The sequence below is a fragment of the Lingula anatina genome, chromosome 2, assembly GCF_051362555.1.
Source record: "Lingula anatina isolate TDL-2025a chromosome 2, LinAna3.0, whole genome shotgun sequence".
In the NCBI taxonomy this organism is placed as follows: domain Eukaryota; kingdom Metazoa; phylum Brachiopoda; class Lingulata; order Lingulida; family Lingulidae; genus Lingula; species Lingula anatina.
Genome location: NC_141768.1, coordinates 48,433,713 through 48,453,550, shown reverse-complemented (window position 1 = coordinate 48,453,550; position 19,838 = coordinate 48,433,713). Strand labels below are relative to the sequence as shown.

The 19,838-nt window shown below is 36.6% G+C and overlaps 3 protein-coding genes across 4 annotated transcripts; 2 read left to right on the top strand and 1 right to left on the bottom strand.

Annotated features, from left to right (window-relative positions):
- The first annotated feature begins 5,167 nt into the window (after window positions 1-5,167).
- On the top strand, window positions 5,168-9,097 carry LOC106159727 (THO complex subunit 4). Its single transcript, XM_013536113.2, has 6 exons — window positions 5,168-5,476; window positions 6,671-6,826; window positions 7,020-7,167; window positions 7,749-7,866; window positions 8,116-8,251; window positions 8,626-9,097. Exons 1-6 carry the CDS (start codon window positions 5,279-5,281, stop codon window positions 8,638-8,640), a joined length of 771 nt encoding a protein of 256 aa, XP_013391567.1. The 5' UTR covers window positions 5,168-5,278; the 3' UTR covers window positions 8,641-9,097.
- Window positions 9,098-9,721: 624 nt separating this feature from the next.
- Window positions 9,722-12,845, top strand: LOC147763787 (uncharacterized). The gene is made up of 3 exons (XM_087005511.1): window positions 9,722-10,726; window positions 11,003-11,208; window positions 11,766-12,845. The coding sequence occupies exons 1-3, from the start codon at window positions 10,438-10,440 to the stop codon at window positions 12,615-12,617; spliced, it is 1,347 nt and encodes a 448-aa protein (XP_086861637.1). The 5' UTR covers window positions 9,722-10,437; the 3' UTR covers window positions 12,618-12,845.
- Window positions 12,776-19,711, bottom strand: LOC106159712 (RAD50-interacting protein 1). Of its 2 annotated transcripts, XM_013536091.2 has the most exons (14): window positions 19,554-19,711; window positions 18,940-19,181; window positions 18,492-18,665; window positions 18,075-18,215; window positions 17,322-17,487; window positions 16,972-17,085; window positions 16,488-16,713; window positions 16,032-16,163; window positions 15,559-15,764; window positions 15,054-15,206; window positions 14,546-14,709; window positions 14,084-14,264; window positions 13,740-13,858; window positions 12,776-13,490 (listed from the first exon to the last, which is right to left on the bottom strand). In XM_013536091.2, exons 1-14 carry the CDS (start codon window positions 19,698-19,700, stop codon window positions 13,280-13,282), a joined length of 2,376 nt encoding a protein of 791 aa, XP_013391545.2. In that variant the 5' UTR covers window positions 19,701-19,711; the 3' UTR covers window positions 12,776-13,279. The 2 variants fall into 2 exon arrangements, with proteins under 2 accessions (XP_013391545.2, XP_086861635.1); XM_087005509.1 differs by lacking the exon at window positions 16,972-17,085.
- Between the last annotated feature and the right edge of the window lie 127 nt (window positions 19,712-19,838).

Genomic DNA, 19,838 nt, shown 5'->3' with positions numbered 1-19,838 from the left:
GTGTGTGTGTGTGGGGGGGGGGGGGGGTTTGAAGGAGGGTTACACAAGATAAAAAGTAAATTTGCAGATGTCTATGTCACTCCCAATCTATACTACTACGTATAATATACCTAGAAATTGAATTCTAAAGGGTATATATTTGTATTCTATCCCAAGATGAAAGAACTAAATGTTCCTTAAAAATGCTTCACAAAGAATTACCAATGTTGCGCTCATAAATCAATGCTTATCACGGAAAGTAAAAAAAAAAAAGGATGGAGATAGAAAGGCCTCTAAAAAAGGAAATTATTTGACTTAAGGGCTTTCAACATTTCTTGTTTTAAGAAGTATTAGTTCAATGTATGACAGCAGAAACACATCTGCACGCTGTGGCCAAGGTATAATATAAGGAAAAGATCAAGATGACTGATATGTTCACACTACTCAGTGTGCAAACACTCAGAAAACATCTTCAACAAAATGTCAGCCAGGTGATAGCGTGAGGAAGGACTCAGACAATTGAGGCAACAGGGTGGAGCTGAAAATAACTTAAGATCTAAATATATATATATAACATACACAGCTCTTGGCTATTCTATCTGAATAAACAAAGTAATCAACTGCTGTTTCTTTTACGTAATAAATAATCTTGTTTGGTTGTGTTTGGACAAACGTGAACTTTCTGCAGCATGTCATATATTAAATACAGCTAAACAAGTCTCCATATAGAAATTCTTCAAATTAATCTTTGCCACATATACAGTATATAACTCCAATACTCTCCAAATGTGACACATATACTCTGACTTCAGCTTTCTATAACCTGCCACATACACTCCCATATACTCTCTCTGACCTGCCACATATACTCCTACATAAACTCTCTGACCTGCCACATATACTCCCATATATACTCTCTGACTTGCCACATATACTTCTACATAAACTCTCTTACCTGCCACATATACTCCCATATACTCTATGACCTGCCACATTTACTCCCATATATACTCTATGACCTTCCACATATACTCCCATATATACTCTCTGACTTGCCACATATACTTCTACAAAAACTCTCTTACCTGCCACATATACTCCCATATACTCTATGACCTGCCACATTTACTCCCATATACACTCTCTGACCTGCCACATATACTCCCATATACACTCTCTGACCTGCCATATAAACTCCCATATACACTCTCTGACCTGCCACATATACTCCCATATACACTCTCTGACCTGCCATATAAACTCCCATATATACTCTCTGACCTGCCACATATACTCCCATATATACTCACTGACCTGCCACATATACTCCCATATACACTCTCTGACCTGCCACGTATACTCCCATATACGCTCTCTGACTTGCCACATATACACCCATATATACTCTCTGACCTGCCACATATACACCCATATATACTCTCTGACCTACCCAGATACTCCTACATATACTCTCTGACTTGCCACATATACTCCCATATATACTCTCTGACTTGCCACATATACTCCCATATATACTCTCTGACTTGCCACATATACTCCTACATAAACTCTCTGACCTGCCACATATACACCCATATACACTCTCTGACCTGCCACATATACACCCATATATATACTCTCTGACCTGCCCAGATACTCCTACATATATTCTGACTTGCCACATATACTCCCATATACACTCTCTGACCTGCCACATATACTCCAATATATACTCTCTGACCTGCCCAGATACTCCAATATATACTCTCTTACCTGCCACATATACTCCCATATACACTCTCTGACCTGCCACATATACTCCAATATATACTCTCTGACCTGCCCAGATACTCCAATATATACTCTCTTACCTGCCACATATACTCCCATATACACTCTCTGACCTGCCACATATACTGTAACTCCCTCATAAACTCTATAACCTAGCATGTTTTCTACGTCTTACTATATGTCTACCATATTTCCAGTTCCACATTACTATGTATAGCAATGTAACATTTTCTAGAAAAAAAATCTTGAAAAAAGATGAACTTTATAATAAGCAATTTTGCTTCCTCTTACATTTGAATTTGAACCAAAACCCTCCTTGCGGCATTAAACATGTATGCTATCCAAATCATATTGCTTCGACTTAGGACTCAACAGCTTTGCCAATCAATATTACCGCTTAATTGGAGTCATTACCTTAATGATAATTACCACGTTTAACACCATATGTTTCGGATATGAAAGCCAGAATATTATACTCACTGGGCTTTTAATTGTTTTGATCACTGATGCATCTAGTAAAAATGAATAAAAAAGAAAACAGTACTGCACTTTTATGCCCCGCCAGGAAATTTTACTTGCATGTTTATGACTGAAAAATGGCCAAGCTATAAACACTAACAGACACAACTAAAAAGCTCATTTTCTGGTTCTTTTCATCTTAACTGTAATGATTTTCATACCATGGGAGAAGGAAATATGTGCTATTTCAAAAAAGACAGAGAGAGAGAGTGGTAAAATTTCTTCTACATTTCTAACAAATATATTTTATTTTATTTTGTCACTTACAGTGGCTGCAGTTACAGCCATTTCCTGTGTTTAAAACATTGAATGCACTGCTCAGGTGTCAAATAAGAAATTCAATCAGATCTCTGACATTAAATTCCCCCAGGGATGTTCCTTACCTCAACCCCCTTTGTACCACAACCAACACATCTCTCTTGTTAAATGAATGAACTTCAATTCAAGACTTCAGTTCAAAACTGTAAGCAAACACTAAGGCTAACAGACAGTTGGTTGCTGATAAAACTTCATTAAAGGTTTCAAACTACTGACATGCAGACCGGGTTAAGTATTATTTATTACTTAATCTTTTTTTTTTTTGTTTGCCTACCACCTCTTCCCTAAAGTGTTTCATGCAGTGATTCCTGAATAAATGGTTGAATCATGGCACATTTTGACCTCATCTCCCATAAATGTACTCTGGAGTAATAAATTTGTCATGATTTGATCTCTAAGGGCAATTTTTTCAACATGTTCTCTTATGAATTGGTCTGAATGGAGAAAGATGAAAAACTGTTATAATATGGGAAACGAGAATATTGGCAGGGAGGATACTTTGCAAATTTGAAAAAAAAATTTTTTTTAATTTTTAAAAAGCCATGAAAAAAAACATTCTATGCATCCTAGTAAATAAAGTACCCCTGTACTTTACAATGTATATTTAGAGCAGTAACAAATCCACGACTGCTGTGGAAAGCTTAGCTGAATGATTTTGATAAGTCTTCATTGCATATAATGTCCAAATAAGTACCTATAAAAATGACATTTTTTGTTAATTTATGTATTTCTGGCATTACCTGAGGGGAAAACACAATTTTACTGTGATGAGTGACAAAGCCGACAGAATCTGGCTATTAACAAATCTGATCAAACTCGTAACCTTCCTCATAGTGCAGATTGTTTTCAGACGAATTTTTTCACTTTACCGAACAGGTCATTACTGCTCAGACGTGTCACAAATCATCAATATATAAGTGGCAAATAATACCATACTTTCATTATTACATTGACCTCTAAGTCTACCTTTCCCTGGAATTTGGTTATAAATCTTTAATCATCCTGCCTAGCACTGAGAGGATCCAGTGTTACTTTACTGAATCAAATAAAAAGTGAACTACAAAGGATATCTTTCTGAGTATTATTTATCTATTTATAATTCATTTATTGCTAATGTAGTATTCAACACAGCTCCATAGTATAAAGTAACAAAAAGAACAGAGGATCTTGATTTTTTATTTCTTCAATTTTCTAAAATCTTTTTAAAAATCTTTTTTTTAATTTAATTATCTTTCCACATACATTATGTTTTATCTATCATTTTAAAGCTAAATGCTTTTAATTTAAAAAAAAAAATAACCCGAAGAACGCAACTGAAACTTTTTAATTAAAAAAAAAAAAACATAACTCTAAGAATACCTTAATTATTTACTGGTGATTGAACAAGTTTATAACCAATAGCCTTCTTAGGTCCAACATATGTACTCCAGTCAGTATACAGGTGTTCATAACAATACATTATCTCATGATCTGCCAATACATGCGTGGGAGCAAACATTCACAACTAGTCTATCAACACACCTATGAAAGATTATACATCAACTATTTCAACATTTGTTTTGTCATAACACTGCATGATTTCTTATCAACACATTACAAATTAGAAAATATAGGAAAAAGACAAAGTGATATGGGAAGGGGGGTAAGATGGAGAGATGTAAAAATGTTTCCTGTGAAAGCAAAAGCGAAAATGAAAATTTCACAACACTTTCAGTACAAAATCTACTTCCTAGTCACCCTCTAAATTGACGGTTTTTATTTCTATTGTTCACCCAGCTTAATTACCGTCACAGTATGGTCTAACAATTAACACTATTACAAGTATTGATTTGTTTTGGTTTTCATTCTTAAGCTGAAATTATCCTGATAAATGGGCTTATGCTAATTTAAACCACAACTATATATAACTTGAGCTTTTTTTATAAAATGTAAAATACATTCTTTTTTATTTTTATTTGTATTTATTTTAGTTTGATTTTTTACAAACTGAGGCAAAAAGAATAGAATTTATTTACACATACTACTTGAACTGACTTAAAACCCAATGTATAAACGTGATACAACTTCACACAGCCTAACACGGAAGCACAGGTTACAGTGTGAAAATCCAAGATAAGAATTCCGTATTGATGTATTGCATGTCGCTACAGCCTGCCGTGTATGGAGACACTCACCTTAGCGTACATCATGTGCCGAGGATGTTGGTGAGCGTCGTTGTCGGCCATGATTACTGCCAAGTTCCGCATAATTCAAGCAATTGCCTAAAACTACGTTACAATCAAAACCCGCAGTAAAAGGAGGTCATCAGCCCGTTCAGGAAGCAGAGCGGCACCGGTGCCATGAGACCCCAACCACAACATCCCGCTCTGTTTAGATTATTCCAAGTCACATTGACTGCGAGAAGATGCGAGACTCGTCTGCTTATTTATGATATGATTATTGTTAAATCAGGTGGTAATGCTTGGCTTTATTTTGATTAAACAATCTCTCTGATAATAAAACAGCTATTAACACTGGATTCGAGTGAACTGAAATACTTTATATTTCAAATTAAAATTTCCCATCTACCATTGCGACCAAACGACCGCCATTTTCTTTTTTTGGTGTATCGTGTGCCGGCGGCTTTGTCCACAAAGACATTTTATTTTAACAGACTGTAACAATTACAAAAATGACAGACAAACTTGATATGAGCCTTGATGATATCATCACACAGAACAAAAAATCTGGACGAGGTGGAGGAAGAGGTAGAGGCAGAGGCGGTCAACGACGAGGCGGCGGTGGTGGTGGACGCGTCGGTGGCGTGCGAGGCGGTGGTGTACAAAAGAGAGGTGGACGTGGAGGGGGTCGACCAACTCCTTACCAGAGAGTGAGTGTGCTGCTTCGTTTATTCATAGACTATATGAGAATATCTGTTCCCTGCTGAGACTGGATTTCGATTATTCTGCCCCCTTTGCCAGCCTCTGGGCCTCCTTCCATTATCTTCTAACGTTCACTTCTTTTGTTTTAACATAAACTGTTTTCTGGAGGAGGATTGTATTCGGTTTTAAATCTTTGTCTGATAAGTATGAGAAGCTTCAGGCCTTTGACTTTGACTTCACAAGCATCACTTCACAGTACATATGGATAGATCACTTTTCACCAGCATGCTTTTACTCCTAAAACACTTCCAACTGCTGAATTCTGTTGGCAGTACATTAGCCTTAGATATCTTCTGTCTCTTTCACTTCTTTTCATGTTTTCCATATTAATTTGTTAATTCAGAGCAGAAACCATTAGGGGGAAACTGTGAGCACATGAAAACTGTGTTATCGCATACAAATTTGATGGATCAGAGGATTTGATAGGGTCATTGAACCAGATGATATGGTCATGATCAGATGATCAACAGCAAATGATAATCACTGAGTTTTTCAGCAGTCAGCATTTTATGAAGTTTAAAGATCTACATGTAATCAGAAAAAAGAGGGGTTTTGGTCATAGAAATCATTTTCACCATTATCTTTAGCAATATAATTTGGTTGCTGTTTTATATGCATACTAGTAACTACCAGTTCTTATTGCCCAGACTGTTTAGTAGAAAACTAGTGTTTTTTATACCCCCCTCCCCCCTTTTGAAATGTCACAAAAAAGCAAATGTATTAGGTTAATGCATTAAGGATCCTGTCAATATTATTAATGTCTGATTTCTCCCTAGGGCTATGTTATCTATGTCTCCTGGCTTCATAATATATACATAGGCTCTAAAATATTGAATGGAACAACTTGGGTATAGAATCAAGCCTTTTATACATCTTCAAAATGTGTAGCTATGAACATTGATACAAAGGGCAGTGAAAGGCTATAAAATTCAATATGAAAACAGCAAATCATTAATATCATCAGAGGCTATATTAATTTCTATCTGATAATGGCTTTGGGATTAGTTGTCCATTTGTTGAATTATTTATTTTGGCAGCTATCTTCTCTCTCTCTCCATCTCTCTCTCTCTCTCTCTTTCTTTCTCTCTCTCTGCTGAAATGTGATTTGTTTATTATGCATTATAACCTGTGGTATATTGTAGCCCAAACAGATGCCAGATGTCTGGCAACATGACCTATTTGATGGCGGTGCAGGAGGGATGAAGAGAGGCGGCGGTGGACTACAAACACAAGGAGGCGGGTCTGGAAAGTTACTGGTGTCTAATCTAGATTTTGGAGTAAATGACTCAGATATTCAGGTGAGCTGAATACCAGAATACTTACCATCTTTGGTAAATTAATCTTGATGTTGTTATTGTCACACCTAATGAAATGTCAGATCGGACACATAAGCAGAATTTACACCAAAATAACAGAAAACAGAAAATGTCTATATTGATTGTGTTAAGTTGTTAACCTATGACCACTATTCATAAACATTTCTGTTCCTAGGAATTGTTTGCAGAGTTTGGTCCACTAAGAAAAGCAGCTGTCCACTATGACAGGTCTGGAAGGTCACTTGGTACAGCAGAGGTCATCTTTGAAAGACGGACGGATGCAGCAAAAGCAATGAAACAGTATAACAATGTTCCTCTTGATGGTAGGTTGTGATAGAATAGTCATGTCGTATTTAGCAGGATTAACTAAAACCTTTTTATAATTTTCATCCCATTTATACCTAAGTCACAATCTTTCTTATTTAAATGCAGTGTCAGCCTGAATAGATGTAGACCAACAATTCTCATCAAACTGCTATCTGTTAAGTGAACAAGAGACGATATGGAACCAAGTTTTCCTTCAATATGCTATCTTATTGATGACTGTGGATTATTTCATTACATTCTCAGAAAACAAGCCACAAGACCAAGCTGAAGTTAAACTGTCTTCCACAGTGATATTATTGCAGATCTTATATATCTTTATATATATAAACATATCCCAACAAACCTTACTATTTCAGGCAGAGTCATAAGCATACAGACTACAGTTAAACTGTGTCCCTCAATAACTTTTTGTAAAATCTTGTATATCACTATATTTATATCCCAACAAACATCACTGTAATTCAGGCAGGGTAATATTAGCATACTGACTCGAGTTAAACTATTCCACAGTCATTTTATATAAATTTTATATATCTATATATTTATATATAACCCCACAAACCTCACTGTACTTCAGGCAGGGCCATGAGCATACAACTGGTAGGAGCACCCGCAGCAACACAAACACCCCAGCAGAGGTTAGGGGGAGGTGGTAACTATGGCAACAGACCTAGAGGAGGCGGAGGCTTTGGCAGGTAAGCAAAGAGAAATCTGAATTAGTGTCTGTGTGCTGGTATAATATATATTTTGTTGACCCATGGCTCTAAGTTTGGATCACTGTGAATTTTACTTGCATATGTATAAGCACATGTTTGTGAAATTTAGGCATTATAGGTCCCTTTTCAGGATGAATTTATGTAAACTATATTCTCACATACATTACACCACAGTAAATTTAAACATTCTAGATCCTATTTGGAAAGTGTATAAATTGTTTTTGCTAGGCGTGGTTTCCGTGGCGGCCAGGGGCGTGGTGGTGGTGGTGGACGAGGCAGGGGAAGAGGCGGGCGTGGGGGTCAGAATCGCAAAACACCTACAGCAGAGGAATTAGATGCACAGTTGGATGCCTATAATGCTAAGGTTAGCTCACAGCCAAGACATGGCCCCATGGTATAGCACCCAACACATGGTATAGCACCCAACAGGGCCTGCTGTTTAAATACCACTTGCCTTGAATTATTATTATTATTTTAATTTATTAATTTTTATTTTATTCTAATTTGATTTATTTTATTCAATTAAATATTTGTAACTGGTTCACATAATGTATTGAATACATTTAGTTTTCCCTTAAAAGTCGGGTGCCTTTTGGTCAATGTCAATAATATTTACAAATTCAGTTCTTAAAAAACAATTGTCTAGAAAAGGAAAAGTGAAAGGTAATTGATATACTAGTTTTTGATGAAAAGCTTTTTTTCTTTTTTTTTTACTATGACTGGTATTTCTGTTTTCAGATGGATGTAGAATAGCTGTGAGAGTATTCCTAGGGACATTTGACATATTCCAGTAGCAGCTGCAGACGAGATAGTTTCCTCTTTCACTGGCAAACTCACTCTGAACTCCAGACTGTCATAAACTGTGACCAACTAGAGGCAACATTTTTATAGAAACACTTGATCAAGTTGCCTGTGAAGGATTCTATTTTTATGTCCAAATACAGCATTGAGACTGTCCTTCCTTAATTTAAGTGACCAAACTGTGTGTGATGACGTTAATCGTTAATGAAGCCAGGATCTAGAATTCTCAGACAGAATCACAATTGTATCCCTTACCTGGCATGTAGGCTTTCATGAATGAATATTATTTTTAAAATGAAACCTGGACTGCAGTTTTAATGTAAATATTGGTTTTTTTTTACAAAGATGATCACAACAGGAGATTGTTAGGAAAACGTATGAAATAGAACAAGACTTTTATATAACATAACTTGTTTCTCTTATTATTATTATTATTATTTTGTTGATATTTTTTGCAGTTTGGTGGAAGTAAGTGCTGTATTTGACGCTTGTGCATGTCATAAAAACTTAGTTTATGCCTGGATGAACCCTCCCTTCCCCCCATCAAATTCAAGAAACGAGATTCATTTAATTTTAAAGTATTTATTAATAAAATGCTCTTCCGACGGAGGTATCGGATGAAGGTGAATCGGAGTCGAATGGCAGTTGGTTGACGGAATGCTCATCCTGTTGTTTTAGTCGAAAGTCAGGCGGGGTTCCATTTTGTCCACGTGACCTGTGTCGTCTGCTATCGCTGCCCCACCAATTCCCAGGGTTGAAGTCGGCCTCCTGGTCTCTGTACTTGTGCCACAAACAGTCACTGTTGTACATGATGCACAAGAGGGTGGAGAAGACCGCGAGAAGGGTCAAGATAAAAGTGACAAGAGACGTTGTTAGGACAAGTTGAAGGGAATACATCGTGTCCTCGGGACAGCCGCTGCAGCGCCCTGGCTGAGTGGCACTGGTGTTACTGAAGACTTTGGATTTCTCGGTGTCGTCGGTGAGACTGGAAGATGACAGCGTCCAGTTGATCGAGACGATGCTTTCATTCAGTTTTGCTGGAGAGGAATTCTTGTTTTTTAAATATTTTATTTTTAGATAACTTATCGAGAAATTCCTAAAATAAAAACTATGTGCTCTTATGCACTGATACCTAAATGGAAACGAAACCTTCGGTTTCTCCTGATGTAAATTGATCATAGTACTGAAGTTTTAAAACTTTTGTTTACTTCTGTAAAATTAAAATGACATTACAATTTAAACTTATAAACCAAAATTTGTCTTAATAAGAGATTTTCAATTGAATGTAACTTTGTGTACAACTAACCTGTAATATATTCTTTCTCCCCGGTTTCAATTGTATTAACATGTTCGACAAAAAGCAACGATGCCAAACTAATACAACCGATAACAGCACACAACACGGAAATAAATATCAGAAAGTCCGACCGCCGATTTACCACTATTGTTTCCATGTTCGGGATTCATTCTGCAACCAATAACAACGGCACGTTTATTACGTCACAGAACGGGTGCGCTGTCGGGACTTTCCCTTGAAACCCGACATTTTAATTTGAAAATTTAATGGTCTGTTTGTGATTTGAGGACAGAGTAGACGAGATTATTAACTTATTTAGACTCGATATCAAGAAGAGTTTTTAAAGAAGAATCTCGATCACCACTTGTCACACGTAAATGCAGTATTTATGACGTCATTAACAATTTCAATTATTTACGTCTGTGACATCATCATGACGTCGCGTTGTCGCCATGATTCCAACTGCAATACTACCAAAACTCGCAGGCATGGATTCAGAAATTCGCCGCATGCTTTTTCTGAAAACCCGTGCTTACGTACAGAACCGACGAAAGCTTGTGCGTTTTCACATGCCTTTCCACGTCCACCGGCCAACTGACCTGGAGGAGGGGCTAGAACTACTGGCCATAGAGGGCTATACAGCAGACCCCACCGAGGAGTCCGACGTCTGGGTGGAAAGCGATAGTGACGAGGTGCCGTCAAATCTGGTACCCTTAATGTTACCCTTAATGTCACGGGAAGGTACCTAAATAAGTTCTCTCTTCTAACCCCACCCTCTCTCTCTCATTTTCTCTCTCTCTCTTTCTCTTTCATGATAACGATTAGGTCGATAAAACGAATAATGGGCGTTTTATGCATCAAACCTTACTGAAACTACTTTGTAAAAGAGACAAGTCCGTGTTATTAATATTCTGTCATATTTTCAGACGGACCATTTTCAAAATGACGGGACGTTTTTGTCTCGTCAACAGAAGATTGGCATCTATGTCAATTTTTATGCTCGGATTACCATTTCAGAATACTTTTGGGACTTTGTGTATGCCTTCATGGAAGATGATGAAAATTCTATACGAATTGGTGACGGAATCTTGTTACGCAGACTATTGCAGCATCTGTATACACTGGAGACCGAGGGACTCGTCCGGAGATATGAAACTTCCACCTTCGATGAAATATACCGACAACTACCGAAAAGTTGTCTCAAAACATCTTCTTCATTCAATGTTAGTATAAAAATCGAACATACGTACTAGTTTGTTTGCCCATACCAGTCTTTTTGTTTAATTGTTTAATTTACGAAAGCTTTTCTGAAAAAAATATTAGAGAGCAGATTAAAATAATTCTCCTTTACAGATCTATAGCTAAAACTAAGACATTGACACTGATATTATCACACCAAAATACTACTAAAACAGTTTGCTAAGTAATGCATTCAAGGCGACGAAAAGAAAATGGATTATTTTGTTTGTATTTTCTCTCTAATAAGAAAAAGATGGTCTTGGGTGGCTTGCAAAATGTAAGTTACATATTAAGTTTTCGGCATGGAATATAAAAGGAATTATGCCCTCGACTATCATAAAAGATGAAAGAAAGGAAACTATATATTATAAAGTACATTTTTCATTTAGTTTTCCTTTCAACACAATTCATTTCGGGGTTATGTGTAATGAGTCTTTCTTTCTTATCTTTCTTCCCCTTTTTATTTTTATTATCCATTAATTTCTTCTTTTTTTGACGCCCAAAATACATCATATTTTCAATTCTTTCTTTCTAATTCTAGGAATTGGAAGACGTGACAGAGAAATGCAAGATCACTTTCGTTTACTACGGCAATACACAACACCGCCGCTCCTCAACACAGCAATGGGCCGTGGTCACAGCTGACCGGCTGCAAGCAGAGGAAGGAAAGAAATACTTTTCTTCAAGCTTAGAGAGCAACCTAGGAACCTCATACAGCCAATCTTCCCGAGGGGTTGAAACAAATCGATTGTCAAGCATTTACCCAAGTAGGGGACGTAATAGCGCTTCAACTGCTCCTCGTGACAGGGAGAAGGGTAGTGATTTCACCACACTGAGCGCTGCTGCTGCTGCAGGCACGTGGAACAAGGCGGATTTCGGCTTTGGTAGACAAATCACCAAGGAGGAACCGAGCAAGCCTCCCTCCAAAGAAACCGTTCTACTGGAAGTTCCATGTTTCGAGTTCACGAGCAGAGAACCTTCCTCCATTGGTGACACCCCGAGCCCACTCTCCTGGAATGAAGGAGAGGAGGGTCAAGCGACGGGGACTGGCGTCCATCATGACTGGACATCACACCTGAACGGAAACGCTGCCTTCCTCCCTGCCTCTCACAGCCCTGCTATCGCTCAGCGTGGAAACAATGACAGCTTTTCTCTACAAGCAGAACGTGGTTCAAATGCTTCACGAAAAGACACGCTGTCTATTACGTCCGATGATTCTTTATCGGAAGTTTCCAGTCTCTTCGTGCAGCGTACCCCAATCGACTTTAAAGAACGCCTGATTAAGGCTTTGGACGACTTCCTTATTAGAAAAGAACTGGTCACATCCAACAGTTATCAAACAATACAAAGTCTCACTATTAACAAGAAGTTGAAGAGACGGCTATTTTCTTAAATTTCATCTTTAGTGACTTCATTCTCAATTAACAACGGTTCTTTTAAACATTGCTTTTAGCAGTGTTAATTGCCAAATTGGAATATTAAAAAATGAAAATGAAAAATATTGCTGCACTGCAATTCTAACACACTCCTTTTTTTATATTCAACAAAATGCACATTTGTCAATTTATTTGCTAATCTGTAACACAGTTACTTCAATAAATATAATGTTTATATAATATTACTATAATTAGTCATATAATTTTTGTGACAAAAGTTATAAATGGTTTTAACTGCCAACATGAAAGCCCTCCACTTGAATCTTATAACAGTCAATTTCGTTTTTGGTTACAAATCATGACAAGATGACGGCAGGAGAGGATACGTACATCATTCCACCACAACAAGGTGGGATAAATACAGACATGAAACCGTTTTATTCTATAACGGTAACTTATAATTTATACTGCTCATTGGTGGGCTAGGTCCCTATATTTACAGGATTTAATATTGTTTTACATGTCAAGCATGCTCCTTCTCTCTTGTCCTTTTTCAGCTATGAGATGAACAACATGCTGTCACAGTCAGCAAATGGGAGCTGAGAAATCTATGAAATTACGCAATCAGTGATGTTATGCGAGGACACAATTTATTTAAAATATAAAATAAATATTTTCCTCATGTGGATAAATTTGTCCTTAAGCTCAACACCAGTTCTGCGTCTTCAGGTGAGAGTTTGAAAACACCAATGTCCTGAAGGGCGTCGCTGGGTTCCTCACTGGGAGCGTTAGGATCTCTGTTCATCTGGTGTAGACTGCGATACAGAACATCTTTAAGGAGAATGGCAGATCCCACATTGATGGTCAGCAATATACAGGCCTCCTTGGTGCTGGAAATAGATATATTAGGTTAAATAAGTCCAATGTACTTTTGTTTTGAAAAAAAAAAAAAAAAAAAAAAAAAAAACACCACTTCCCTTGATATTAGCAAGAAAAAAAAACAATCGACTTTTATTTAATATATGAGCAATATCACATAGTATATCTCATCATTAGGTATTTAAAAAAAAAACATGACATCTAACTTGCTGACAGTTTAATATTCTAATCAAGATAAAGCATGTCAGGCCCAAACTCACTTTCTGAAGAAGTTTTCTGGTTTCTTTGTGTATGCTCCAAACAGAGGGAACAAATTTCTTGTCATGTCATAGTGCAGCTGAGAGGCACCTCCTTCATTGAAATAATTCTTCAGAATGAGCTGAAATTTCAAAAGATGAAAAAATAAATTCAACAAATGGCAAATATATAAAGCTTTCAAGAGAAATAATAAACAACATAATAAATATATCACTCCACATAAGTACTGCTCAAAATTGCAATTAATTTAACCTTCAATATGACACAATAACTGCTCTTAATAAGCATTATTCCAAGTGGAAAAAATGTCACTTCAGCAAAATTAAATTATAGGCCAATTTCTCACCTTATCATACAGATACTGGTCCAGTTCCTCGGCTAGCTTCTTCCAAAACAGATTAAATAAAGGTTTGCTGAGCAGCTTCTCAACACTATGAAGATGTTCTTTCAACACTAAGAACATTTCACATGCAGATGGCGACAGGGTGGGGGACGTAAACTCCTTCAGGGAGGGCAGTGACAGCCATCTGAAACATGGGGATAGTTCATGTTGTGTCATTTTTCTCAATTAACAGGCAATCAAATTTCAACATTAATACAAACACATATTCTACAGGTCTTCTAAATATACAATTTAATGTTAGTCAAACAATCATTTGTTCTTAACATCTTAAAAAAAGGAAAAGGTTTCTTGTGGCCCACTTCCAAGTAGCAAAATACCAAAGAATTGAAGTCTGTGATATTTGACTTCGCTTATCTAAAGCAGCATTTCACTGTCTGTTGTCTTAGGTCTAGTGCGCAAATGTACCTGTCCTTCCTGTATGGTCTGCTCCTAGCTTTGACATCATCACTGACATATTTGAGAATGATTTTCAACATCTCATTCTTGGTAATCTCAAAGTACTCAATAAGTCTGTCAAACACAGATCCAGTCAGGTCCTCTAGTTTGCTTTCATCAAAGGTGTCTGGCATCTAGTACATAAAAACAAATCATGACTACACTGAAATGTTGTTACTGCAATTATATTACATCTAAAAGAAAAGGAATTCTTACAAAACACAATCTACAAGTAAAATTTTTGTCTTTTTATACTGTACACAGTTTACAAGTGCTTTTTTTAAATCAAGCATCATAAACAGCGTGAGGGGTGATTCTCATAGGGTGCTTACAATCTTACAAGGATAATCAGAGCAGGTTTCACATCAACCACTTTTTTCACAAAAAGAAAAACCAATGAGTTATGCCCTCATTCTGTTCACCTATCTTTACCGACATATTTTGAAAATTTCAAGACTTTATGAGATCAAGTTCACACCTGAAAGTTGCTGGTGGACAGTTCTCCTGTGTCTTCTACTGTTCTGGAAGTGTCAATGTCGTCACCCAGTGGCGCTGGTGACATGGGCACATCTCCCTCTACAGCCTCTGTACTTTGACTCTCTATCCTGAAGTACTGTAGCTGCAGGAAAAACTGGAAAAGAGGGAAATAATGATAATAACCAAAAATTTGCCGATCCTTTTTTGCTTTTGGATCTCAATTCAACTTGCATTCTTTAATTGTGTAAACTTAAGCATCATTCTCAAAAATTTTCTGATGTCAAACTCCCTTATCCATAAAACATAACATTTCCCATGAGTAAACTTAATTGCAAAACATTTTCCTGTCCTTTGTCATCAAAAATTCTAATCACACAGAACTGTTCAACAAGAATTGTTTATAAAAAAGGTATGGGATAATACAATGAGTAAAATTCAAGCCAGAAAGTTGCCAGTCTCTCTACTATAATCCATTTTAAAATCTAAGATATAATAGAGGTACTGACCAGCAACTCACTCCATTCCTTCAGCACCTCTATAATGTAGTTAACAGCATTTAATATTGCACAGTAGCACTTATCCAGAGGATTTCCTGTGTTTTCTTGTTCTCGTTTAATCTGCAGCAGTCGTATCCTGAAGTCATCAAGGAGTTCAAGCTCTAATTCCAGGAACCTCAGTTTGCATGTGGGGTAAGGAAGGGGCTTGTAACGATCTGCGAAATGACAAGAATCATTTATTGGTCTGAAAATTGTGGGACTTTGAAATCGAAAATGACTTGCACACTTCCCATATAAAGGGTCAAATAAGATTTAGAGAAAAAATCGTAATATTTCAGGGCAAATAAAATACAGGAAGAATAACAATGTCTTGAAGGAAAAAAATATTTGAGTTATAGGTCACAACCTTGTACATGGATTGCTTCCACATATTAATATCTAAACTGCGCTGTATAAATTCACAATACAATAGTGATTTTCACCTGTTATAGTGAGTACAAGAGTCAGGAAGGCCTCAGCTGACTCGGGAGTTTTCATGTCGTCCACGTCTGCACTGTACTGAGCCTCCCAGGCGGTAGGGGAGGTCAAGATGGCATCTACCTTCTCTATGGCAACTAGAACATGGAAGAAATCCTACATGATACATTACATATGAATTTTCTTCTTTCATTAAAAAATAGCAATATTTAGGATTTCTTTACATCTCAATGGACTAATCAAGATGACTGATTGCTCATCCAAGGGACGTAAGTTCTAAATTCTTAACACCATATTAATGGTAGGAAAATGACATCAGGAGATGTTATATAATAAAAGAGTAAACTTGACTCAGCAACTGCTTACACTTCTAAATTCTTAACACTATATTAATGAAAGCAAAATAACATCCGGATATGCTTAATATAGCTCAATGTAAACATGACTCAGCAACTGCTTACACTTCTTCTCGATTGCAATCCACTTCTGGAAGGGTTCATCATGGCACAGCACATGCAGGCAGCCTGGCTCACTGTTAGGATAGCCAAAACTATTCCGTAACTCTTTGTCAAAACTCAGAACTTCATCTATGAAATGAGAGAACTGCTGTTCATCAAACATCAACTCTGGAATGTCGACCACCATCTTCTCCAGAACCAGTAGAACTAATCCTCTGGCAAACTCAGCCTGGAACAGATGCAGGTTATAGAACTTATGATATATACTGTAATATTATCAAAACAATTGCTGCATTTTGTAACATTGCCACACTATACACAAGTTATCTTATCCTTTAAAATGCCCTTTACATTAAGCCACTGACACTTTTTGTATTTTGGTTTAAAACAAGAAGACTTTCAGCACAATTTCACACCTTACACAATGTCAAACCCAGTCACACCTAACACAATGTCACACCCAGTCACACCTAACACAATGTCATACCCTGGAATCCATTGAATCAAGGCCCTCTTTCTTAATAACAGGCTGAACGTTGACTCTGAGAAATTCATTGTGATCTCGAAGCCAGCCAAGAACCTGGGTAAGGTACCACTCAGGCTGAAGTAAATAAGCAGCACTTAGCTTTATCAGTAGTGCAAAGTTGGAAGAAATTAGAATTACATCACTTACATGAATTTCAATATTCAAATACAATGTATATCTCACTCAATAAATTAAAACATATACATGACTATAAAAAGGTACTTTTTCTTGTCTTCTGTGCTAGACACATGTGTTATACCAAAATGTGATTTTGAAAATCTCAATCTTAAAGACATATGCTAATTCCCAACCTTATCTAGACTATTTGTCTGCTTGTTCCCATAGAAATGAAATCTGAACCTCTTCCTGAGAGGTTTCAGAAGAAGCTGTATTGGTAGAGGTATGGGTCTCCACCCTGGCAAAGATCTCAGCACTGGATGCTGCTGCAAGCCCTGATTCTCAGCGTGTAATCCTTCACTGACAGGAGTTAAGAATCATTTTAATCTTAAAAGAACTGTTTTTCATGTCTTTCAGGGTGCAACCTATTGACATTAAGGACATATTCTGTACATATTCACCAGCACATACTGGCATATATAAATCATAGTACAATAAATACAGTGTAGAGTAGTTAAGAATGAATAACTTTAGGATGTCTTTCAGAATGCAACCTATTGACTTTAAGGACATGTTTATAAACTTGTGTCTGTACATATTCACCAGCACATACTGGTGTATAAATTGTAGGAAGATAATTATCAGTTTGTATTTATTTACTCAAAAATTCTAGTGGAATCACAATCACTCTGTTTATATCAATCTTAGGGATTGCAATCAAGCCTGTGCCTCCACAGGTACAGGTGTTATGGTGCTGGTATGCAATGAATTGCTCATCAAACTCAATCGGTTTTAGAACAAGAAATTTTCACCATTTACTTGCAGTTCAGTAAAGGTTGAGAAACTTATGATAAAAAAGCATTACTCCATCATTCAACGTAATTTATAACCACATCACAAAACTAAGAATCTGATTTTTACACAGCTATCACACTGTTCAAGGATACGGTAATCGAAGGAGCAGTAGCTGCCTACACAAGGTTTTGAACTTCCCACTGGCGTTTTGGACCTCTGTCTCCTTGTCTTTCAGTTTCACAATGGCAGCAATGAAAGGCCACCCTAGGGCCTTCAGAACTTCATCAAATTCACTGGTAGAGAGAAGAAAAAATTATTTTTATATTACTGTGGTATGACAAAATTAAGGTTTTGAATATGAAGCAAATTAAAAAGATAATTTGTGCTGTTCATATCATCGAAGGGCTTGTTGGTCATAAAAAAGAAAAATTATTCAAAGGATTAAAGATACTACAAATTTTAAAAGATCCCGTAAAAATCGGTTGGAATCTATGTTATAAAATGTTTTGGAATTTATCTCATAAAAACAAGCTAGAATCTTCTTATAAAAATGTTTGAATATAGCATACCCAGAAAGTCGGTCCCTAAAAATTTTGTACCAGAAAAGCAATGTATTTTGTGAAAACTTGACAAGGTTTTGGCAGCTGGAACTTTGAAGATACTGAACTAATCTTCCCATCTCTGCAAACTGTGCTATGGATTGGTCGACGTTCTCTATTATAAGGGCTGTTTGAATTTCAGAGCTAAAAACATAATGGTTACATTAATCTAAATAAATATATAATTTAAGTGCTAAACAATACTTCTTGGACAGCATATTGCATTAATAACGTTAATCCTCTTAAAATTTCAGAGTTTACATTATAGTAACTATAACATACTACTTTACCTAAATGGTGGAAATTGGCAGAATGATTTTAGTAAATAAACCTTTCACTTATTCACAGTCATTTTTACTGTCACCACCCTAAAGACAACACACATGTATGAAAAATGTCCCCTTCAAGATCTATTTACCTCAACTCTTCTATTTTTACAATCCATTGTAGATATTTTGCATATTTTTCTAGTTCTTCAACTTGTGTAGTCAGTTGTGATACCCTGAATATGATGGGTTCAACCTGGCGGTTGTGTTCCAGGATTGCATCCCTCACTTGTTCCTGCTCAGCAGAAAGTGAAGCAATTCTGTTTCTGGCCTCTTCAGCATCCTTAACAGCAGTCCTGATCTTGCTGGGAACTTCAGAGCTTTTAAGGGAAATCTGGTAGGAGATATTAAATCTAGAAAGGTGCTAAAACAGTATGCTACAAATGTTTGAAACTGTTTTGTCTAAACCCTATGTCTAAATGTTTTGCAACTCTACCTGTCTTTTCAGATCTCAAAAAATATTGTTGATCCTTCCCTTTGAAATGTCAGGCAAAAATGGCAATTTCAGCGAATCAAGACTAAATTTGAAACATGGTTAAAAGGAAAAACTCTACATTTCAGTCAGAACAATAGATGAAATGAAACCTCTCCCGTGCATTTAACACATGAATCTGCATACTGCTGTGACATCTGTCAGCACTGCTGACGTTGCCAAGACTCAAGAGCGTTGGTTTACTCAGCAAAGTTAAATAATGCACTTAATTACCTGCGATTCCAATAATTCTTTTGTATGCCTCAACTTTTCGCGAACTTCTCTGACTTTGCTTAAACTTTTGACATCTTCAGAGAATTCAGAATTTATGAAATCCATGATCTCATTTTCTACCCTGTTTTCCCCAATGGGGGCTGACATGTTGGATTGCATCTAAAACTTACTAGTTTGTGAATTCAGTGATAGGAAAATATTGAAACTAAGAAAAATAAATTGAAATGAAAAGCGTTGTTCTTAACTTAAAATTTCACCTTTTTATAAGTTTAAGGGGAATTGTTT